General features: G+C 41.5%; 1 protein-coding gene across 1 annotated transcript in view; it reads right to left on the bottom strand.

The window, feature by feature from the left end:
* Positions 1-25,326, bottom strand: part of MINDY3 (MINDY lysine 48 deubiquitinase 3) — a 224,468-nt gene that overhangs the window by 129,326 nt on the left and 69,816 nt on the right. The window contains exons 10-11 of the mRNA XM_073629667.1: positions 17,365-17,435; positions 1,404-1,484 (exon numbers count right to left, since the gene is read on the bottom strand). Coding sequence (XP_073485768.1) covers positions 1,404-1,484; positions 17,365-17,435 — 152 coding nt within the window. The remainder of the gene's footprint in view (positions 1-1,403; positions 1,485-17,364; positions 17,436-25,326) is intronic.

The following is a 25,326-nucleotide window of genomic DNA, read 5'->3' as shown; positions in this document are numbered from 1 at the left end:
AAGAAAAAGCATGTTGAAACTTGTTTTAAAGTTTGCTGCACAACATTTAGACAACCTGCGAAATACTGGGAGAATATAGTCTGGTCAGATGAGGCCAAAATTGAACTCTTTGGATACCATAATACAAACCATGTTTGAAGGTCAAATGGCACATTACCCCAAAAACACCCCCATACCAACAGTGAAGTTTGGAGGTGGGAATTACATGGTGTGGGGCTCTTTTTCAGCATACAGTACTGGCAAACTTCATGTCATTGAAGGAAGGATGAATGGAAAAATGTAACAAGACAATCTTGATAAAAATCTGCTGCCATCTACCAGGATGATGAAGATGAGACGAGGGTGGATATTTCAGCAAGACAATGATCCCAAACACAAAGCCAAGGGAACTCTCAATTGGTTTCAAAGAAAGAAAATAAAGCTGCTAAAATGGCCCAGCCAATCACCTGACTTGAATCCAATAGAAAATCTATGGAAAGAGCTAAAGATCAGAGTTCATAGAAAAGGCCCATGGAATCTTCAAAATTTGAAGACGTGCAAACTCTATGCAAGTAGTGCCATGGTTGTGATTGAAACCAAACGATCCTAGTGCTGCCAGCAAATGCACTGCAGACATGCTGCAAACACAATACAAATGCATGTACATAAAAAATGCACACTGAAGGCTGGGATTTGGGAATAAACGAGTCCCTTAACATGAGTTTCTTTTTTCCTGTGAGACACATTAGTAATTAGAATGATCAGCCTTAACTTTATGACTACTGACTGGTTAAGTGAATAACATTTTCATTTATATAGTGCTGGGATTTTTTTTTTTAAACTAGATGGCTATAGTTGAGTGGTCTGATTTAAAGCGGGGGTCCACCTATCTATCGGGTTTTTTTTTTTTGAGTTAATTCACAAACTTTTCTTCTCAGCATTACATACTCACATATTGTGTGTAATATGTCCGCCTGTGTCAGATTTCGTTGGAAAGAATAACTTATATTATTCACTGCAGGCGGTTTCCATCTTCATTGTGGGCATTTGAAGCCCACAAGCATTTATTTCCTGGATGTGGTGAATGCTGTGCTCCCAGCATTCACCGCTCGTTCCCGCACATGCTCAGTGGCATCCTGGGAAGCCTGAGACTAGCTCCCAGGAGTCTGGGAGAGGCTAGAAACACGCCTACTCCCACGGGAGGAGAACCAGGAAGTGCAAAGAAGAATAGAAAAATAAAAGGTAATTACTGCAATTTAAATTTTTTTAAACGGCATGTCAGCATCTAGGCAAGGAAGAGAATACATACAGATATTGTTCAAAATTTGGGTGGAACCCCGCTTTAAATATTGGTATGTCACATTAAAGATCTATAAACGTTCATGAAAACGGATATTCCCAATGACAAATGTGAAACATTTTACCTTGGTGAAGAACACTGTAAGATGCGTTTCGCTGCCAATCACCCAAATCGGATACTTCGGAGACTTCAGGAAACTGCCTACCTGGGAAATGAAAGACATTTTAAAAAAGTGTCCCAGGCAACAAGAGGAGATACAAAACTGTCCAGTAAACACAACTGTGCTAAAGTTCAGTGAATTTAACATTTATCTGAACCTACATCCTTAGATGTGGTGGCTTCATTAGTTATCTTTTTCCAGGCATTGTTCTGTTATTTTCTGGTTGGGTAGAAGTCCTTTGGCAGGTAAAATGGCTTCCATATACAGTATGCATTTCATACTTTGTATTTAACGGTTTCCCTGGAGTACAGCTTTAAAGTGCAAGCTCAGAAAATCCCTCAATTCTATATTATACTGTAGGTACTTCTATAGTGGCATCAATTTATGCATTGCTTTACATGTATATTGTACATACATATAAGTCCCTACTCTCAAGGAGCTTACAATCTAAGGTCCCTAATTCACATTCATACATACACATACTGGGACCAATTCAGACAGGAGCCAATTAACCTTCCAGCATGTCTTTGGAGTGGGATGAAACAAGAGTACCCAGAGGAAACCCATGGAGGTACAGGGAGAACATGCAAACACCAGGCAGATAGTGTTATGGTTGCGATTCAAGCCGGCAACCCCAGTGCTGCCAGGAGGAAGTGCTAACCACTTAGCCACTGTGCTGCCCCCAATCATCAGTACATACCATAGCTCCTACTATAGGAAGAGGTGAAAATCATCCTATTCCAGATGCAGCCATTTTGGATCCTGTCCAAAAAAAAAGCACTACCCCCCTCCCCCCCCCATTCCTTTCCACCCCAATGCTGGTAGAATGGGCTGAATTTCACAATATTGCGCCCCCGCATGTAGTAGGTCCTCTCCCAGTGGGGTCAGTGGGGGAGGGATTATGCCCCATTGTTGGTTTCAGTATATGAGACAGTGCCCAAGGAACAAATAAAAGCAAGCAAAGGGCCGCATCTGGCCCCCAGCCGCAGTTTGGAGACCACTGCTGTAAAGCACTGCACCAGTGATCAGCAGATTGCTGGTACTATGCAGGTCTGCTGCAGATCTGTCAGACTATCCCGTATTTTTGCTTGCCTGTACATCTTGTACGGGCAAGCAAAAATAATCTGACAGGAGGAAAGAATTAACTTTCCACTGCGCTCCACAGCGCTGTTGTAGTTCATTGAGAACTACAAGTTGACAGCCGCAAAGGATGTTGGGGCTTGTAGTTCATTCATACACAGAGCTTGTCAGCGATTTGAAAAAGGGACAGTTAATACGGGGAAATTTTCCCCATACTGCTGTCACAGGGAAGGAGGGGAGGTGGGGGGATTGCACAGCGGCTGCAGCATTTGGAATATCTTACATGTTCCACCCTAAAGATGGTCCCAAAGGTGAACTTATCCTTTAAGTAACACCTACAGATCTTCCTTCGCCAGCCTGTGACAGTGAAAGTAGAAGCCGCAGACTGAGGAGCTCATCTTTCCATCACTCTGCTCTCTTACCCTACAGCAGGTTTCTTGTTAGCACATAAGCACTGCAGCACAGGTGTTTGGCTCCTTATGCTGCCAGATTTTTCTACCAGACAGAAAAGGCACCTGCCAAAAAACGCTGCTAACAGCCTATGTGTGCATGGATACATAGGATAACATGCTGGGGATTTTACTGGCTGCAGAAAAGAAAAAAAAAAAAACACCTGAAGCCAAAAACAGCAGCTGTAAAAACATCCAGTTTGCATTAGGCTTTAAGGAGCAGGCTTTTTCTGGCACTTTTTGTTTACATGTAACAATCAGGTTTTTTTTTTTGCTAGAAAATTACTTAGAACCCCCAATTATATATTTTTTTTTAAAGCATAGGCCCCAGAAAATAAATTGGTGGATTTTGTAGTTTTTATGTCAGACAGTATTTGCGCAGCGGTTTTTCAAACACAATTTGTGGGAGAAAATACACTTTTTGAATGTTAATGCAAAAGAACACAACACATAACCCCATTTTTTTGTAAAGTATAAAAAAGATGATGATATTACACCCAGGAAATCGATACCAAACATGTCACGCTAAAAAAATGCAGACATTCCATCAGTGACGCTTTAAAAGCCTTTACAAGTTACCACTTTAGATGTACAGAGGAGGTCTAGTGCTAGAATTACTGCCCATGATCTGACATTGGCGGCAATACCTCACGTTTGAGCTAATCGCTGTTTGTGTGCGTGAAGGACCGAAGGGCACATTCACCTTTGCACGCTAGCACAGGGAAGCAGAGGCACATTCATTTTTTTTTCTTAAATTTTTTTTTTTAACACTGTTGCTTTATTTATTTGATTTTTTTTATCACTTTTATTGTTGTCACAAGCAATTTCAACATCCTTTGTGACAGCAATAGGCACATGACCAGTACTCTTTATGGAGGGATCTGAGGTCTCTAAGACCCCAAATCTCTCCTCTGCCCTTAAAAGCATTCAAAACACCAATATCTGTGTTTTTGAATACTTTTGATTTTTAAAACACGGCGCCATTGACATCTGGGTAAACCGAAAGTGATGTCATGTCATCGCTTCCGGGGTAAATACAACGAACAGCCGATGGCGGCTTTGTTCGGCTGACCACTTGGGGTCTCCCCGTGGGACGGGAGAGATCAAGCAAGCCGCCGAAAGCAGTGGGGGGGGGGGGGGGGGGGGGGGGGGTGATCCGTTTGCCATTACAAGAGAGCCAATCGTCGGCTCTAAAAAAACGTGGTGCATCATCACCCTGGTACAACCACTTCAAGTACAATGATGTACCAGGTATGTGATTTGGTGGCAAGTGGGTAATATAGCAAAGGTGCTGTCAGGATAAAATAAATAAAAATGAAAAGCTTTATAAATGGACAGCAGATCTGACAGAGCGAGCGTAAGCTATCAGCCCTGCGATCAGACAAAGAACAGGTCAACCTACACGATTTGGCATTCTCCTTTTACAGGGAGAGAATATAAGTCCTACCTATCCTAGAAAGGCAAGACTACTCTATTTTAATAGTGGTGATTAGGATTCTTCCACAGGTCATTCTCAACAGGTTCTCTTTAAATGGATTTCTACCTTTTTCCCCCATCTAAATTAACAACAGCCCTGCTTTTTATAACACTCACATTTTCCCATTCATGGAACATCAGATAACTATTTTTATTACACTTTGAACTTCAAAACACCATCTGAGAGATAAAAGCATAAACAAGGAGTAAAAATATCTGGAGTGGTTTTCGTTAGGGAACAGATTACATGGTTTGGAAGTTCCTGGAAGGTGTTGAAGTCCCTCTCTGATGGTGTACATTCATACACATAAATAAAAAAGGAAGATTTAAAAACAAGAAAATTCTTCTCCTTTCATAGATGGAAAACATGGTCGGACAGCTGTTGCTGGGTGAAGTACATTGTACATGTGCTTTACACATATCAGAGGTTACATAAACTGGTAAGATTTACAAATTATTCCATTCAGCTTAGTTGTTAACTTGTCATCAGCAGATAAAATGGGACTCTTATTTAAAAAAAAAAAAGAAAAATAAATACAAAAAAAAAAAAGAAAAATAACAGCACAAGAGAAAAATAAAAAAATGTTGTCTATCAGCAATTCCTTTCTGGCACTAGATGTCCCCAGTCTTCCAGGTTGACTGACAGCCAGCACCATTCAACCCATCATTCTAAGCCTTGGCTGTCAGGGACCTTCCCCCTGGGATAATGTCATCACTCAGCCTTCATTCAAAGTATTATTGCACTGAAGTGCACTTACATGTCATTATAGGAGCACCTTTCACTTCAAAAGTAATGCTAGGTACACATTAGAATTTTTTTTTTTCCCATTTAATGCAGCGGGCTAAACGAAAAAAAAAAAATGGAGGGATCACCATACTACTAAGCGATGCTAGTGCGGCAATCTCTCCCGCTGAGCTATTGTGTTCTGACAGGAGGACTGTCTCCCGCACCATTGTTTGCCAACGTTGATTGGATGCTTGTTTTCCAGCATGCCCATTTGACAGGAGTCAGCCGCTAGACCAGGGATATGCAATTAGCGGACCTCCAGCTGTTGCAGAACTACAAGTCCCATGAGGCATAGCAAGACTCCGACAGCCACAAGCATGACACCCAGAGGCAGAGGCATGATGGGACTTGTAGTTTTGCAACAGCTGGAGGTCCGCTATTTGCATATCCCTGCGCTAGACAGTACACACTGGCTGAATATTTGTCCTGTGTGTACCAGCCTTAAGGACTGGTCACTGCAAATGCTGGAGACCAGGAAGGATATTGTCATTGCTTTTAAAAACCAGGACAACCTGGTCTTCCAAAGGATTCCTAAATCTTTAAATGAATGCAGGGAACACAGAAGGAAGGATGGGTTTGCTCCATCACAAAAAAAAAAACCAATGTAGCGCCATGTGCATACAACAGCATGTGGTCCTGTGCATAAAGTGACTGCCACAAATGCATCAGAGCATGTGCGGGCCTTAAAGCATGTGTGTCTGTTTCGGTGTTGGCATCAAGCAGCCTATATAAACTGGGGGACTGCAGAAACAGCTTGCCAAATGGTCTTTATCTAGTCCCCCAATTACTTGACCTAACCTGCCAATTCTGTTTTAACATGTACGACCTTGACTTGCCTTCTGACCTGCCTCTGGACCGCTGCCTTGAGACCTTGGACTGCCTATTGGACTCCGTTCACTACCTTCTACCTTCAACCTTAACTACCCAGCTGTCACGAACCTCAACTTGTACCCCCGGCTCCGCTTCTGAATTGGCAACTCGCTGCTCGGCTTTTAGCAGCCTCGTCTGGTACTCTTGACTTTGCTCGTGTCTTCCAATTTGGCACCTTGTTGCCTGGCTGTTACTGACCTTGGCTTGTGCCCCCAACTCTGTTTCGGTTTTCTGATTTGGTACCTCAATGCCACTGACCTTGGCTTGAGCCTTGTAACTCTGTTTCTGTCTTGTGATTTGGTATCTCGCTGCCTAAATGTTGTTGGTTTTGGCTTGTGTTCCCGATTCTGCTTCTATCTTCTGATTTGGTACCTCGTTGACCAGCTGTTACCAACCTTGGTCTGTGCCTCCAACTCTGCTCCTGTCTTCAGATTTGATACACCACTGCCCAGCTGTTACCTGCCTCAGCTTCTATCTTTAATAGTGTGCCTACTTCCAAATTTGGTATCTTGCTGCCCCAGCTGCTTACTGCCTTCTGCCTTGCACTTCTGCTACCCGAATATCACCAGCCTCTGTTTGTGCCCCTGGCTTGTTCTCCAATTTGGTAACATGCTCCCAATTCTGTTCCTGTATTCTGAATGGTACCTTGCTGCATGGCTGTCACTGACCTCAGCTTGTGCCCCGACTAGATTCCTATCTTTTGATTGGGTGCCTCACGGCTTAACTTATTGGCCTCAGTTTGTGTTTCTGATTTGTGTTTCTTCTGTCTTTCAATGCAGTACCTCATTGCCCAGTTGTTACCAGTTGGGGTTGGTCAACAATGCTATTCCTGTCTTTTTATTTAGTACCTTGCCATCTGGCTGCTATTGAGCTCAACTTGTGTCTTGGCTATGTTCCTGTGACCTGTTTGATGCTTCTGTGTTCTAACAACTGGTTTCAGCTCAGTGGTCTACAGTCACACACCCGACAGCGGAACAGATCCAGTACTACCTACAACACCAGCATTCATGCAACTCCACGTTCTTACATTTCCTGCCACCACATCAACTCTTTCTTTACCAGGTATGTGTCAACCACACAACTCAAGTATGTGATACAATTTAGTGCGAAAGGAAAAACTATATTAGCCCGTTCAAACATACAAGTGTGGGTTATAATATGCGCTGCAATGCACATGTAACAGTGTGAAAAAAGCCTACATGTTTTTGGCTAGTCTACGCTAAATAAAAATGTCCATGTGTGATCAATGCTGGAGATATGGAGAGCCAGTTGGTACACTTCTCCATATGTGTTGGCCCTGTCCGAGAAACAAACCTTACCAGTCAGCAATATTTCAATTGAGCTGTCTTATTTACGGGTAGAACATGGCCAGAGATACCAGAAGTAGCCCTCCTCTCCATGATCACTGGATTGATAAAAAACATCAAAAAGGGCCCAATTCCTAGATACTGGAAGTCACCCATGACACCTACTATCTAGGAATGGGTTTCTGAACTAAATTTTATGTATGCAAACGAAGGAGTTATTGGCCACGTCTAATGAACACTTTACTAAGTTCAGGAACGTGTAGTTTCCATGGATAGAGTTTTCTGACTGCCCCGAATTCTGCCATTTGTAAGCTGCTAGGCATTTGCAAACACTCACCTGAGACCTCGTCAGGTTGACCTTCCCGTCAGACACTCCCTTTCCTGTTCCTTCCCCTCCTTTTCCTATTAATCTCCTTCTCTCTACTTCTCGTGATTTTTTTTTTTTTTGCTTCCTACTCTACATTGGAAAACATGACACTTCCCACAACACTTAACCAGACTAGAAAACCAAGCTGCATTTCCACAGAATTACTGCATTTATCCTAGTTCTCATCATGTCTGCATTGATTCCTTGCTCAATTCCTTTCTCCCCCCTGCAGCACATTCCCTTTATTTATTTTATTTATTTATTTCAGGTACTTATATAGCGCCGTCAATTTACGCAGTGCTTTACATATACATTATACATTCACATCGGTCCCTACACCCTCAAGGAGCTTACAATCTAAGGTCCCTAAACTCACATTCATACATACTAGGGACAATTTAGACAGGATCCAATTAACCTACCAGCATGTCTTTGGAGTGTGGGAGGAAACCGGAGTACCCGGAGGAAACCCACGCAGACACAGGGAGAACATGCAAACTCCAGGCAGGTAGTGTCATGGTTGGGATTTGAACCAGCGACCCTTCTTACTGCTAGGCGAGAGTGCTACCCACTACACCACTGTGCCGCCCATTCACTTGAGAAGCTGCCCAAGCAGACACTTGAGCCCAGAACCGTTGCAAGTTTGTATAGTCTTTTTTGAATCTTATGCTTGCTGATTATTTTCTGTGGATTATACTCCATGTCATTAAATATATCACCATGCCTAAGGTATTGTGTTCAAATGTTCTCTTTACCCATCACCATTGTGCCATATTCTCCAATAAAAGTTTATGCCTAAAGAAAAAAAAATGTCCATGTGTGACTGTCTACCCAAATTGTCTTCTTCCCAGTGCAGCCAATATTCAGAATGCAGGTTTTACAATATGGTGTGTCTGCAATGGACCCAGAATTGATTGATTTGGAGAATGCGCACAGTCTGACAGCTTACTATACTTTACATTACATACAGTAATCTAAAGCAATTAAATAAGGTTGGGTGGGCAGCCAGTAATTAAAGGGAGGATGTACTTAGCTTGTGGTTATGACTCATTTACAGGAGATTTTAACTATAAAAGTAAACAACCTTAAAGGCTGAACTGAACTTCTTATTTTAAGCTTTCCTTTTCTTGAGAACTATACTAAAAATAAGGAATGCACGTTCCAATTACAGAAAACATCCAGGCTTCCAAATATTAAAGCATATCTAAACCCATTTTTTTTCCATTTGGATAGAGTGGGGGGGTGGGGGGTTGTTTGCCATCTGTGTGTTGTTGGAGAGACTTTAGTTCACTTTCTGTCGCGTAGACTCAACAGCAATCCTGAACAGAGGCTTAAATTCGTCCCTTCAGGATCCTAAAGTAAGATAACGTTTTTGCAGGAAAAACACTTTAATTTCTATGAAGGCATTTTTTGTGTTTGATGCAATTTTTTTTAGTTGCAGTCTCCTCTCTGGAAATAGGAAGGGAAAGATAGCATATGAAAGAGAAGGGAAGCAAAAGTAGAAGGAAAGGAAATAAAAGGGATGGGAGGGGAGAAGAGCAGTGCTGGACTACCAAACACACAGCGTAAGCACCAGCCTATGGGCCCAACGCTGTTTAAGGGCCCCTTGACAATAGATCAAAAGAATATTGATTTGATCTTAAAACAAAATTACAATGAAGCTTTCTTAACCTCCCTGGCGGTATGATTATTTCAGATTTTTGGGTCTCAAAGCGGTACAATTATTTTGCATAAAAATTTCGCGTTTTATATTGTAGGTCTGTAATTCTTAGCAATAACACACTTATATCTGTCCACCAAGAGTCTAGTAGATATCCCGGGTATGATGGTTTGAAACACAAAATCATAAATTATAATATAATAAATATAAATAATGAAAAAAAAAAACATAATATAATAATAATAATAATAAAATAAATTTCCCCACGATTCACTATCGCTCAATTCTGCAAGTGTTATAATTTATTATCGCTGTTTTCTAGTTGGTCTAAAGCAACTTTTGACATAAAGGGACACTTTTTGGTTGCTATGGACAATCTCAAGCTTCCAGGCAGAAAGAATAGTATATATAATATAAAACTGCATGCAGGGCATGGGCCAAAGTACTGGGGACAAAAGGGAAGTGAAATGATTTCATACAGTACTGTAATCTGTAAGATTACAGTACTGTATGTGTTATAATTTTTACATTTTTTAAAAATTTGCCGCTAGGCTCTGCCCCCGTGTGTCGCGACGCTCGCAGGGAACGGAGCCTGGCAAAGAGAGGCTTCGGGCAGAGGACGGACAAGGTAAGTAACCTGCACCAGGATCCTGAGATGTAATCCCGAGTGTGGCTCGGGGTTAACGCTAATGGTGCTGAAATTTAACCCCGAGCTACACTCTGGAATACCGTCAGGGAGACTACAATGCTTAATAAAAAAGATAGAAAGAAAAATAATCAACTCAAAGAAGTGAAAACTTTACACTCTATAGAGAAAATACTTTATTAATGTAATATACCTAATAATAAACTTAAAAGTACATAAACCATAGACATCAGGTTCACATTACAGTTTCTCTTAAAAGCTCATATTCTTTCAGTTGTCAGTTTGTAAAAAAAATTTGGTGCAACCAACGTACGTGTAATATACAGTAGTGATGGTCATCTCCAGCTAACGGCTGACGTGCACACTACTTGGTTCAATGTTATCCCACTAGAGCGTGCGCACGAGAAACCTCAAGAAAACTGCAAGGGGGGCCCCTAAGGCAGGGTTTTTTTGACCAGGGTTCCATGGAACTCTAGGGTTTCTCCAGAAGTTTCTAGGGGTTTCCTTGAGCAATGAGAAATTTCTGCCTCTCAGATAACTTCACACTGACGCCACTGATCTTTTTAGGTATTTGTAAAGGGATAGCTCTTCCCAAAGACCACTAGTGTAAGGAGCATTTTTCTCACTGACCATCACACCAGTGTATCATGAGTTGTAGGTACAGTAAATTTTGGGGTTCCCTAAGACTGGAAAGTTATTTCAAGGGATCCTCTACGTTGAAAAGTTTGAGAAAGGCTGCCACAAGGTTTATTGGGGAGGAGAAAAGAAAGGAAGGTATATGTAAGCACCTTAATAAAGCAGAACTTCACTCACTCAGTCAACATTGATTATTTTTAATCCTCATGCTGATAGCATTAGTAAATAAATAGGAAAGTATATCATATTAATTTGTTTTAAAAAACTTTTAAAAAACTTTTTTCACATTTCTTCAGTTACATCCTGCTTTCCATGTCTAGGTAAGAGATGTCACACATCCCAGGAGTCTTCAAAAGGGGAGGATGGGTTTTCTCAGTTAAGCACTGCCTGCATACTAGAGCTGCACAATTAATCGTTAAAAAATCGTGATCTCGATTCACCTCCCCTGACGATCTCTCCTGCTGAGTTTGAGGATTCTTTCATATAAACAAGTGGAGAGATTATCTACTCACTCAGCTGTCAAAAGAAAACATCCAGGCAGTCTGCCAAGTTTAGAACTTGAAACATTGTATCTAACTTCCTTCTTAGATCAAAGGGATAAACTTCTCTGTGTAAACAAATAACCTGGGCAATCTGGCAAGCTTTAAACAATGTGTAAATGCAGGAAGTTTAACCACTTAAAGTCTAAATCTTTTTCTGACACTTCTTAAGTTAAAATCAATATTTTTTGCTAAAAAAAAAATTGCTTGGAACCCCCAAACATATAGAATATATATATTATATATATATATATATATATTTTAGCAGAGACCCTAGGGAATAAAATGGCAATTGCTGCAATATTTTATGTCACACTGTATTTGCCCAGCGGTCTTTCAAATGCAATTTTTTGGGAAAAAAATACACTTCAATAAATAAAAAAAAAGGAAAAAGTAAAGTTAGCGCAATTTTTTTTTTTTTAATGTGAAAGATGATGTTACGCCGCGAGAATTGTGAGAGAATCGTGATCTATCCTCTAAGCAAAAAAATTGTGATTCTCATTTTAGCCAGAAAAGTGCAGCTCTACTGCATACCTGAGATGAGATCAGAATGGATTGTAGAAAGTAAATGCTACATGAATCATCTGCCCTTACTCAAAATGGCCACAGCCAGAAATGCTGGGGGGGGGGGGTTTTTCAAAGTGATTTCTCAGCAAAATAAAGCACGGAGACATGGATGGATGGGGGAGTTTGCTTTGAATAATAAAAAATAATGAAATTGTGTTTTTGGTTTGGGGTGCTCAGATGCAGTGTAGTCTAGCTTTAAGGGACCTTCTTTTTTTCAGTTTATCTAGGAAATTAGCGAAGCTTCCTGCACCAGAAAACCAGTGCTGGAAAATCTCTGGAGTGGCACGCCTGGCAATAACTGAGCAGATACAGTGGGGAAAATAATTATTTGATTCCGTGCAGATTTTGGACGTTTGCCCACTTATAAAGAAATGAAGGGTCTATCATTTTTATTGAAGGTGTATTTTAAATGATAGAGACAGAATATCAACCAAATATTCAGAAAAAACACGATACAAATGTTATACATTGAGTTGCAGTTCAGTGAGTAAAATAAGTATTTGCTCCTCTACCAACCAACAATAATTCTGGCTCCCAAAGACAGGCTACAGTATGTGCTCATGTGGTACACAGATTAGTCCTGTCAATTCAAGAAGGTGCCCCTAACGAAAACTCGTTATGTGTATAAAAAAGGCACATGTCCACAGAGTCTCTTTCTTTCATTCAAACGCACCATCAAAGGCAAGACCAAAGAGCTGTCAAAGGACATCAGGGACAAGATTGTAGACCTGCACAAGTCTGGAATGTGCTACAAGACCATCAGCAACAAGCTTAGTGGGAAGGAGACAACTGTTGGAGCAATTATTTGCAAATGGAAGAAATACAAAATAATCATCAATCGCCCTCGGTCTGGAGCTACATGAAAGATTTCACCTCATGGGGTAAGGGATTATCATGAGAGAAGTGAGGGATCAGCCCAGAACTACCCTGATCTCAAGGCAGTTGGGACCACAATCACCTAACAAATCACTGGTAACACAATATACTGCCATGAATTGAAATTCTGCAGCGGCCGCAAGGCCTCGAGAAGGCACATGTACAGACCTGTCTGAAGTTTGCCAATGAACAGCGAAATGATTCTTCCAAACACTCGCTGTGTTTGGAGGAAGAAAAATACCGACTATGACCATAAGAACACCATCCCTACAGTCAAGCACGAAGGTGTTAACATTATGCTTTGGGGCTGTTTCTCTGCTAAAGGTACACACTGACTTTGCCACACTGAGGGGCCAATGGATGGGGCCATGTATTCTAAAATCTTGGATGAGATCCTTCTTCCCTCAGCCAAAACATGGGTTGTGGATGGATCTTCCAGCATAACAATGAGCCAAAACATACCGCCAAGGCAAAAAAGGAGTGGCTAAAGAAGACACACAATTAAAGGGGTTGTAAAGTTAATTTTTTTTTTTTTTTAAAATAACAAACATGTTATACTTACCTTCACTGTGCAGCTCGTTCTGCACAGAGTGGCCCCGAACCTGGTCTTCTGGGGTCCCTCGGCGGCTGTTTCAGCTCCTCCGCGCAAGCATTTACTACCTTAATGCGAGCTCCCTCGCACGGTGGTGAGTGCTTGCGGGCGCGCTCCCGTGATACAGCCGGCGGCTATAGCCGCTCGCTGTATCACTCAGCCCCGCTCCCCGGCGCGCCGCGTCATCGGATGTGATTGACAGCAGCGCGAGCCAATGGCTGCGCTGCTTTCAATCCATCCACTGCAGCCAATCAGCGACCAGGCTGAGCTGCAATGAAGATGACGAGGACGAGGAGCGAAGATTCGAGGCGTCAGGTAAGTAAAACGGGGGACCTGGGGGCGGCGGTACTGTCAAAAGTTTTTTCACCTTAATGCATAGAATGCATTAAGGTGAAAAAATTTTTACCTTTACAACCCCTTTAAGGTCATGGAGTGGCCTAGCCAGTCTCCAGACCTTAATCCTATAGAAAATTTAAGGAGGGAGTTGAGACTTTGAGTTGCCAAGCGACAGCCAAGAAACCTTAAGGATTTAGAGAAGATCTGTAAAGAAGAGTGGACAAAAATCCCTCCTGAGATGTGTGCAAACCTGGTCACCAACTACAAGAAAGGTCTTACCTCTGTGCCTGCAAACAAGGGTTTCTCCACCAAGTACTAAGTCATGTTTTGCTTGGGGGATTAAATACTTCTTTTACTCATTGCACCTCAATTTATAACATTTGTATCATGTGTATTAATTAAATTTTTGGTCGATATTCTGTCTCTATCATTTAAAATACTTCTATGATAAAAAAGCTAGACCCTTCATTTCTTTGTAAGTGGGTATACTTACCAAATCTGCAGGGGATCAAATAAATATTTTCCCCACTGTAGATCTATTTCAGATCTCTCCGTGCTACCCATGCCAGTTTCTATTTCAGAGTGAAACAGAAACTGGTATAGGTTCTGCAATTAAAGAGATTGTATAGAAATATATAGAAAACTGGCAAAGATCCCCACCAGGTCCAGCCTGGTCAGGAGACATCACATACTTCTCTCTAAGCCTGTACAGCCTTCCGCCTGCACTCAGCTGAGCAAGGGTGAGGGGTGGACAGAGGGATCGGAGCATGCAGTTTCAGCTATATGGTTCTGTGCTGTGTCTGTCTCAGAAAGAGCATGTAACAGGGTGCAGATCAGTCCCAATTAACAAAGGGGCTTGTGCACCAAGTTTAGAAGGGGAGGTGCAAACATTATGCTTGCACCACTCCTAGTTTATTCCCCCCCTATGTGCTTGAGAAGTAAAGTAATTGACAAGTTTTAATCCCTATAAATTTTTCCTGCGTGATGAAGTCTCCACAGGGATTTCCCCACAAAGCACCAGTACAGAATCAACCAGCTTTACAAAGTTCCGACTAATTGTGTAATCCAGTTGGTGCATTGTGGAATTGAGTCTTTATTCCAGCTGGTGTTAAGGATTCATATATTCCGATTTAGAAGTAGAAAGGAAATGCAGCGTAATGGCTTAACCACAAAGCTAACAGAAGTCCGATAGCATTACAAGGCTTCTTATTAACACCTACACTGGTGCAGCACAGAACAGCAAAGCCTTTGTCTATGGAATATAATATCTGCACTAAAGAAATCTGAGAATTGAGCTGTGTGCAATGAAGTCCAATCCAGGAATTCATCACCTGAGAACACAATGTGCTGCTATGATCCAAAAAGTCTAACAAGTGGATCTGGCCTCTATGGACTGGGCTTAGGCTTGGCATTCTATTGCCAGAAAAAGCTGTAAGCACAACTGCCTTTACAGCTAAAATAAGCTTTCTTTTATTTCACCTGTAAGCCAATTTATACGACAGATTAAAAAAAATGTAAAAACAGAACACAATTTCTCATAGTGGCAGGACACAGGATAGCTGTAGGTGCCTGTCACTTGCCACACTGGCTCAGTATAGGTCTAGCGTCCAGTACAAAAAGCAAAATAACCTGGGGAGGTAATCTCAGAATCTGTACACAGAACTGATCAATCTCAATGACCAAGAAGCCTTTGCATTGGATATCTATTGAAGAAGGGCCAAGGCAATATTCCTGAGCTGTGCTTAGCAGTAGCATGATGGTTAGAAGCCAGTATGTCACACCAGGGAAAAATTCCATGGTGGAAATGTTTGCACAGGAGCTGCAAATGTAAGGTGATCCAAGCAGTAGCAGATGCACTAAACTCACCAGTGGTCAGTTTATAGCAGTCTTTTCTTACTCGATACTTACACCATAATCTTTTTAAGTAACCACTTCCTTTGCCCTTACACATTTTTTATACATTAAAAAAGGATTCCCAAAGTGCTACGGGTTAGCTAAATGCTACTCAATCTAAGCTAACTGGAACTACAGACCGATTCATTGGACAAGGACTAAGTTGGTGTAACACTTTTGTAAATAAAAGAAATTTCTAAAAAAAAAGTGAAAAAACCTAAAGTTTCAATTGATGCAAAAGGCATAATAATGCACTATATTTATTTTACATTTACCTGATAAAAAAAAAAAAGTATGACCCAAAGAAAAAAAAAAAAAACATTTGTATTTCCTTGTTCTCATTTTCAGCTTAACAAAACATACAATATTTGAACCATGCAATGTTAACACATATTATTAACTGTTTACTGGATAAAAGAATGCAAAGCCAAATGAAGTGGAAGAGAGTCACGTATGACGAAACTCAAAGGACGGAGCTACATGCTGATGTCACTGAGAAACCCAGAAGTTGTCCTTGTACCAGCCAGAGTTGTCTTTTCGCAGTGTGTAATTACCCTGTGATGTTTGTAGGTGCAATTTGTATATAAATAAAAGGTATTGTAAAATTTTACACTAAATGGAGCATCTGCTCTTGTCCTTTCTGAGCATTTGTGGCTGATGGCTGGAAGTAGAGATTTATGAACAAACGGGCAGCTTGTTGACTCAGAGAAGGAGCGGGGGAAGGCACAGCAGATATGGCGTACCATATAGAAGCAATTTGTTACTTCTATAATATTAGGGGGTCATATTGATTTGGCAAGCCTGTATTTTGAACCACCTGGTGGAAGCTTTCAGGTCTGCTGTGGCACCCTTTTCAAGAATCTTTGGTGGAATTTTACATTATAGTTACACGTGTGGACTTTCACATTACCTTTGGGACATTATATTTTTTTATTTTCTGATATTTATTAGTTATTGTTTAGTGCAACGCAGTTTGTTCATATGTTCAGATGCCATAACATGCTAGAAACTAACATTTTGCTTTATAAGACTCCATCTTCTCTCCCCTATTACCAGTCTTCTTTCTAGGCTGGCGATTGGTTGCTCTGGCACAAAACACATTTTAATGGGAAGAGGGGGTGTGCCTACAAGCTCTAAATCCCCAAAAAGTTATGGAGTGAAAACTAGCTCATAGTTACCTTGCCTGCTGAAATTGTCCCCACCCAAGCTCAAAAATTCCTGTGCCAATTTACACTAGTGCGGAAATCAAGGAGTTTATTACCCGTGACCGACTCATTATTGCATTTCCGAGGCTGGCCATAGATATCGTGTTTTTTTTACTCAGCTGTGCCATAATATTCTGACAGTGGGACTCCTTTACTGTCAGAATACACTGATCAGAGGCTGCAGCCAATGGGGAAAAATCTTCCAATAGTCCCGTCCAACAGAAGTTGATCATTAAATCAACTTTAGTCCAGCATGAACGGCCATAGATAGTTCAAAAATCAGACAGTTCCTGCTGAACAGATCAAATTTCAATCCATCTATGGCCAGCTTTACCATTGCTGTACCCAACAGAGTCCAATGCATGAATGTTTGCGGAAATTTCCTAAAACTGGAGAGTGCAAATTCTGGTGCAGCTCTGCAAAGAAACCAATCAGCTTCCAGGTTTTTTGTCAAAGCTTAATTGAACAAGCTGAAGTTAGAAGCTGATTGGCTACCATGCACAGCTGTACCAGATTTTGCCCTCTACAGTTTTTGTAAATCTACCACTTTGTGCCATCAGGTTAGCTATCCCATAATCCATAGGAGTCTTTACAGCGAGTTAGTTTGTAGGGCTCAGTGTGATGTAGAAGGGCTCTTACCTTGCAGTATCGTAAAGACTCCATCAGTGTGAGAAAACCAACATGTGCCTGACTGTGGATACCGAGCAGCTCTGATGAAGAAAAAAAAAAAGATAAGGATTACCGTAAAGTTGACAAAGTATCTGAATAAATCAAACCATATGCTTTAGGGATGGAGAACTTCACTGAAAACCATTCAAATACCATCAAAACAGGGAACAACACTTTAAAGCAGTATTAAACCCAAAACCAAAAATGTAATATATTGCAGCTTACCAATCTTAAGATGTGGTGGCTGCATTAGTTTTCTTTTTTAGGCTTTTTTCCCCACCTGATGGCCAGTAGCATACCTCCTGTATTAGAGTGCCTCCACTCTACATACATACATATAATATATATATATATATATGATATATATGATATATATCATATATATATATATATATATATACACACACGGTATATGTTCTCCTTTATTAGTCCAAAACCGCTCTTGTTAGAGTGTGGATGTCAGCACGTCACTACTCCCCTAAGTAAACTACACAGGGAAGGTTATGAGACTGGGAGCCATTTCTCCACAGGGAGGAAACAGAGGTGTCTGAGGCTCACATAAACTTGAACAGTGGAAAGTCAGGAATAGGGGGGCATATTGGAGGAGGAAAAAATAATTAAAATACAAACATAAAATAATAAAAGGCCAGTTTCTGCAGCACCTTTATATTCTTAAAGGGGTTGTAAACCCTCTTTTTTTTTTTTTTTATAAATAACAAACATATCATACTTACCTCCACTGTGCAGTTCCTTTTGCACAGAGTGGCCCCGATCCTCATCTTCTGGGGTCCCTCGGCGGCGCTCGCGGCTCCTCCCCACATCGGTAAACCCCCTAGGAGAAGCGCTCTCCTGGGGGGTTACCTCGTGGGCGTGCTCCCAAGTCCAGCATTTGCGTTCATAGACACAGAATGCCGGACTCGGCTCCACCCCCCCGGATCATTGGATTTGATTGACAGCAGAGGGAGCCAATGGCTGCGCTGCTATCAATCTATTCAATAGAGAGCCGAGAACCCAGGCCAGAGAGGGTGAGTGCATCTCCAGCGTTGGAACGAACGGGCTCAGGTGAGTAAAACGGGAAGGAGGGCTGGGGGGGCCGGTCAATGACAGAAGTTTTTTCATCTTAATGCATAGGATGCATTAAGGTGAAAAAATACAAACCTTTAAAACCCCTCAAGTGTCATTTCTGTCTGCTGCTTTGTTTTGCTATCAGCATGAATCACTTCTGACAAGTTTTCTCAACACCAAGAGATGAAAAGGACAGGGGGGGGTGTCCCAGCACACAGCCTGTGATTGACAGTCTCAGCTCTGTTCCTGTGTGCTCCAATCAGTTCTCAGAGCTCTCATTTCTGGTCTCTGTCGTGTGTCATTTCAGCTCTCCGTCCTTTTTTTGACAGCTCAGACAAGCTTTACATATTCTGGACTTTGAGCAGATGTAAAGAAGAGAAGACTGCAGATAAACAGATACAACTTATGTAGGAGGATTTGTTTCATCTCTGTGTATCACCTGAGGATAGTCAGTTCACTGGGTACATGTAAGGGGCTACAACCACTTTACTGTATGGCCAGCCTTACACTAGCCACACACTGAGCAAATTTAAAGCCGAATTCCCTAATGAACTGGCTGAAATTCGATCAGTGATTGTCCCTGTCAGCCCAACATCCTTCGATTGAATTGAAGAAGCTACACAGGAAAATTGTCAGTTGAACAGCACCTACATCTAATTTGCTTGGCAATATACTGATTGTAAGCTCTAAGGAGCAGGGCCCTCTGATTCCTACTGTATTAAAGTGTATTGTATTTGTACTGTCTACCCTCAAGTTGTAAAGTGCTACGTAAACTGTTGGAGATATATAAATCCTGTATAATAATAATAATTATACTAATACTTCTAAATTTGCAACACGGAGGAGATGACATTGCAAGGAAGGATGGAGGAGTGAAGGTAGATCAACCTACAACACAGGTATGTAAGCAAGATATCCAGAGATTGGCAGTATAGGTCAGGCTCTCATCTGAGTCAGGCCGCCTATTACTGTATAAAGAGGTGGCTCTGTAAATTAACGTTTTAATAAAATAAAGTAGCTTTCATAATTTGCATCCAATAGATGGAGAACACATCAGAAAAGGTACCTTTAAAGGCCCAGATTTCTGTTATTGAAGCGGAACTTCAGCAATTTCTTTCATTTTTCCATCTATTAAATACTCTGCCCTTGTTGCTTTTTTTCTGCCAGTAAATACCTTATACAGCCCCACTTCCTGTATCTTGTCTGCTCATTAGCCTAGGCTTATGACATCATGCACAGCTTTCTTTCACTCTTGTGAGAGTTTGCCAGGAAAGGAGAGGGGGGATGAGTCATAAGAGGGCCAATGAGAGCTGCACAGCTGGAGGTGTGTGTGTGTGTAAATCCAGGAAGTTTATAGGCAGAAGCTTCAACTGCCAACCTTTAAAATGGTTGCAGCCAGACTCAGTGGAGGGAGATTTCTGCAGCCTATTTGGCAAGCACAGAATCACAGTATATATAAAATAATATGCAAAGTGGTTGGAGGGAAGCTTCGGAATTGCAAAGATTTTTTTTTTTTTTTTTTTTTTTACAAATGATGTGAGCAGACTGCAGTTCCTCTTTAAGGATGCAGCCTGTGAAGATTTCAGGATTGAGCCCTGAAAATGCCCCCATCTCGGCACTGAATAAACGAATGACGGGACTGACAATAATCCAAGTGACTTCTAAAAGGATAAAAGAGATACAATGTACACAAATCTCTTATCTCCTCCATCTTCCCTGGAATATTACACACAAACCTCATTAGGACATAAAAGGAAGAAACCTTTTAATAAATTGTAAATACAAGCAGTGAAAAATGGCCTAAAGGAAGAAAAGGTTTTCTCTTGTTTTGCAGACCTATAAAAGGGCTCAGAGAGGTCAGCCAGCCCTGGCACAAGGCGATGCGTTTCTCCATCGCAAATACAATTCACAGGATGGAAAAGAGCAAAAGAGCAAGACGTGACTGACACCTACTGGACAGATCAGTACATGGAAGACTTTTTTTTTTTTGGGGGGGGGGGTGAATCATCATCTTCTATTATTATATTAATAAAGGATTTATATAGTGACAACAGTCTGCAAAGTTTTATAGAGTGGCAACAGTTTGAGCAGCACTTAAATAAAATAAAAGTAGGACAGTGGACAGTACAGTTACATAATTAAAAACAAAGGGTTAGTAGGGCTCTGTTCACGAGAGCTTACAATCTAAAAGTATATTTTGTAATTTGTGACTAACATTTACCTAAAAGTCTTGCTGTACTATACTTCAGTTACGTTACTTTTAGGGCCGGTTCACACTAGGAATTGCGTTGTGTGTTCCTATGCAATTCACATACGGTTCTGTGCAGTGCAATTTCTGCCACACTACTTTAAAAAGCACACTGTTCAGGGTTACTTTTGCAATAATTGGAAAAACTAGCTGACATCCACGTTTTGTTCACTGCCGACTGTTATTTATTAGGAAGTGGGGCTGCCCCATGCCAGCAATGGGCCATGGACTCTGTCCTTACCCCTTGTGGTGGTCAGGGGTGATATCAGCCTCAAAAGATAATGTACATTTTGGATCGGGTTGCTTGGTTTATCCCGATACCAGTTACCTAATGGCGTCAGGAATTGTTCATCTAAATGCTGGTTTCACCTCTCTGGTCTTCCATGGCTTGTCCCGGGTGGCCAGGGACTGGCTCAAACCTATTTCTTGTCTGCACTGGAAAGTTCTGTACAGTTTGTGTCTAATATATTAGTTTTTTTATTGTCAAGTGCTCGCTTTTCGTATTCTTACTGTTTAAAATGATTAAGTAAGCCAAATGGGTCAGGTGGATTACTGTGCCCCCCACAGAGTCAGCACTTGCCCAGGACCATGGTCCTGACCGACTACCGACCTTTTGGTGGACCCACGTACAGTTGCACTTTTGCTATGTCAGCATTTTCTCCCACAAGGTTTTCTTGTCCTTTTTGTGCTTTTCTTTCTCCCTATTGTTCACTGCTTTCCCCTTGACTCTGTCCGACCTTGCCTTTCCTCATCCCTCCTTGAGTCCGTGGGGTTTGCGTCCTGAGACACTGGTAATCCTTTCACTGCTTTTCCACCATGACACTACGTTGGCTGTCACTAAACGTTCAAGGTATAAACTCGCCACAAAAAAAAAAAAAAAGTGTGAAAGTTTTTAAGTAACTTAAGAACCAACATATAGACATAGCGCGTTTACAGGAGATTTTTCCTCGGCCTCCAGTCCCATGTATTTTGCTGCCCAATATCCTCAAGTGTTTATGGCTAATGGCCTGACTAAGCAGAGGAGGGTTCTGATAGCTTTTTGCAAATCGGTGCACTTCAACTGTACTAGGCAGATAGCAGACCCTGATGGTAGATACCTCCGGCTTCAGGGCACCATTCAAGATGCGGAGGTTACCATAATGACCTACTATGCCCCCAACTCTAACCCAGGTCCCTTCCTGACCCATGTCTGCTTTCTTTTGACATCTCACCAAAAAGGTACCCTGCTCCTGGCAGGAGACTCTAATGTGGCCCTGGATCCTGTTCTGGATAAATACCCCTCGAAACGAGTGGCTTCGTCATTCGCAGCAAAAACGTTTTCCCACTCCTTACGTTGTCATGATCTGGTAGACCTCTGGAGAGAATTGCACCCACGGAGTAAGGATTACACATACTATTCTCATCCCCACCACTCCCACTCTAGAATTGATCATATGATAATGCTTTGAAAACATCTCCCTTTAATAAACAAGGCGTCTATTCTCGCGGCCCCATGGACCGATCACAATCCCCTTCTGGTGGTCTGTCAATCCTTAGTGTGCAAACCCCAACTTTCCTTGCGGGTCATGAATGACTCGCTTTTACCCCTCAAAGGACATTCAGGAAGATTTGTTGAAAGCCTAAAAAAATATTTTTGCGTTTATTCTGCTTCTGTCTCCTCTCTGGTGATACTGTGGGAAGCATATAAAGCTGTACTCAGGGGACATATTATTCAGCTGGCCACGAAACATAAATCGGAAAGCTAACAGATTAAAAAAAAAAAAAATTTGAATCTCGGTTGGAATCCATCTCAACTACTTTTAAACAAACCCAGACACCCGCTAATCGTAAACGTTTGGACCAGGCTCGTATGGAGTTGGACTTGCATCTCACTGATCAGGCGGAACATGCCCTTCGCTGAGCTTGCCAGCATTGGTATGCCAGGGCCAATAAACCAACTGCAATGCTGGCCCGGAGGTTACATACTTTTGACCCCAAACCTACTCCTATTGCTTTACGCACCCACCACAACATGTTTACTAGCAACCCAGTCAAGATATTGGATGAGTTTCGGCATAGGTTTACCACCTTATATTCGGCCAATAACTTTACCAACGACCAGGATATAAAAGATTTTTTGCAGCGCATTTCACTGTCAACTATATCTATAGCAGACATGGACCTTATGGACTGTGACATTCAGGAATCACAAGTCCGACAATGTATTAAAGACCTGAAAGTGGGCAAGAGGCCGGGCCCAGAAGCTTTACAGCACTTTACTGTGTAAAACTAGTGGACGTATTAGCCTCTCCTTTGACGGCTATGTATGTATAACTCAGTTAAGAACGGCCAGAATTTTTCTCCAGACCTTCTAACGGCTAATATAGTAATGTTGCCTAAACCCAACCGGGATCATTCCTCTTGGGCCAACTTTCGACCGATATCCCTTATTAATATTGACATGAAAATCCTCACCAAAATTTTGGCCAACCGTTTGAATTCATTCCTCCCCAGCTTAATTAAAAAAGACCAAGTTGGTTTTGTACCACAGAGACAGGCAGGGGATGCTATAAGAAGAATCATACAATTGCAGCATCTTGCCCATAGCCGCTCCCTGGAAACAATGCTTTTGTTGCTGGATGTGAACAAGGCCTTTGACACCCTGTCCTGGCCCTACCTTATAGCTGTTCTCCGCCATTTTGGCTTTGGTACTTCTTTAAGTTGGTTGACAGCTCTGTACGAAGCTCCTCAGGCTAAAATTAAATGTTATGGATATGAATAATTTATTTTTCCTATCTGGAGGGGCACTCGACAGGGCTGCCCACTTTCGCCTCTTCTGTTTGTCTTGGCTATGGAACCTCTGGCTAAGGCGATCCGTTTAAATTCAGATATAAAAGGTATCGAGGTTGTGGGTTTTGCCCACGAGATCTCCTTGTTTGCAGATGACATCTTACTGACTCTGACATCGCCTAGAATATCGTTACCTAACTTATTCTCCCTTCTGGAGGCTTTTGCATCTCTGTCGGGCCTACATGTTAATCCTAATAAATCTAAGGCGTTGTCTGTGAATCTTTCCCCATTAGAATTGGATTCCCTGAAAGCAAATTTTCTGTTTCAATGGCCCCCCTTATTGCCTTATCTAGGTATACGGCTTACCCCTAAGTATGATGGACTATACCAGGCTAACGTCCCCCCTCTCTTAGAAATCTTACTGCTATGCTTCCTTCCTGGTCCCACTTCCCGCTATCCTGGTTTGGAAGGATCTCTGCAGTCCGTATGACCCATCTCCCAAAACTGTAATGCCCCGTACACACGGTCGGACATTGATCGAACATTCCGACAACAAAATCCTAGGATTTTTTCTGACGGATGTTGGCTCAAACTTGTTTTGCATATATTATATAGATGGATGGTGCCGCGCTAATCCTAATTAAATATGTTCCTACTATTTAGATTAAAAATCCAAGTGATAAAACCCACTGTGCCGACTGAAATAAATAAATAAAAATTGAAAAAATTACGTGGGTCTAAGCAATATGCAGTCTACAAGCTGAAAAAAGTATAAATCGATCTTGACTGACCAAAGATATAAATATTGTGATATTGTGGCAAAAAATCAGTATATTAAAGTGGCATAGAATTAAAATAAATCAGTTGGCAAACTCAAACCAACAAAGTGCCTAGTGCCAACGCTGTGCAACCTAAATATCTGGATCATAAAATATCATATAAACATAGTGATATTGTGGCAAAATTCAGTGTATTAAAGTGACATATATTTAAAATAATAGGCAAACACAAACCAACAAAGTGCCTAGTGCTGACACTGTGCAGCCTAAATAGCTAAATCGTAGAGTAACTAGATGCTGTGAATCAATAAATTGTCCATAGAGTGCAACGTGCAATTAAGCAAAAAAAAAAAAAAAAAAAAAAAAAAAAAAAAAAAAAAAAAAAACGTGTAAAGTCCAAATTAAATAGTAATATAAATTGAATGTCCCAACAAATTGAGTAAACCAAAGTAAATCACACCAAAAAGCACGTCCTTATTAGTAAAAAAATCTAGTGACATATAGTGCTGGCATGCGCATGTAGCAGTTAAAGTGCCTGGTGACTTTGAGTTTCATGCAGCTTCGTGTGCAAAACACTCCAGTGAGCAGTGGCCCCTTACCTCATGGGAATGGGGCAACAGCATGTAACTAGTTCTTTAACCTTTTCCACCTGGCGGCTCCTACATTTTTCTCACCGTCCTGGGGTGGGATATCCTCAGATATGGTCCAGGGGTTATTTAAAGACAAGGATAAAGGAACCCAATAGTATAATTCCGTATTACCGATAACCAAGTTTATTTAGACAAAAAGCAGCAAGTACTCACATTTAACAATGAATAAAAGATGTTTGTATCCGACGAGCGGCGAGCTCGTAGCTTTCCTTCAGTGTATTCAGCCTATCCTGTCCCTACGCGTGACGTCACACCACACGTGATGAAGTCACGTGTGGTGTGACGTCACGCGTAGGGACAGGATAGGCTGAATACACTGAAGGAAAGCTACGAGCTCGCCGCTCGTCGGATACAAACATCTTTTATTCATTGTTAAATGTGAGTACTTGCTGCTTTTTGTCTAAATAAACTTGGTTATCGG

The sequence above is a fragment of the Aquarana catesbeiana genome, linkage group LG05 (genome assembly GCF_042186555.1).
Source record: "Aquarana catesbeiana isolate 2022-GZ linkage group LG05, ASM4218655v1, whole genome shotgun sequence".
Lineage (NCBI taxonomy): Eukaryota > Metazoa > Chordata > Amphibia > Anura > Ranidae > Aquarana > Aquarana catesbeiana.
The sequence above is the reverse complement of the archived record's forward strand: the minus strand, read 5'-3'. Positions and strand labels throughout refer to the sequence as shown.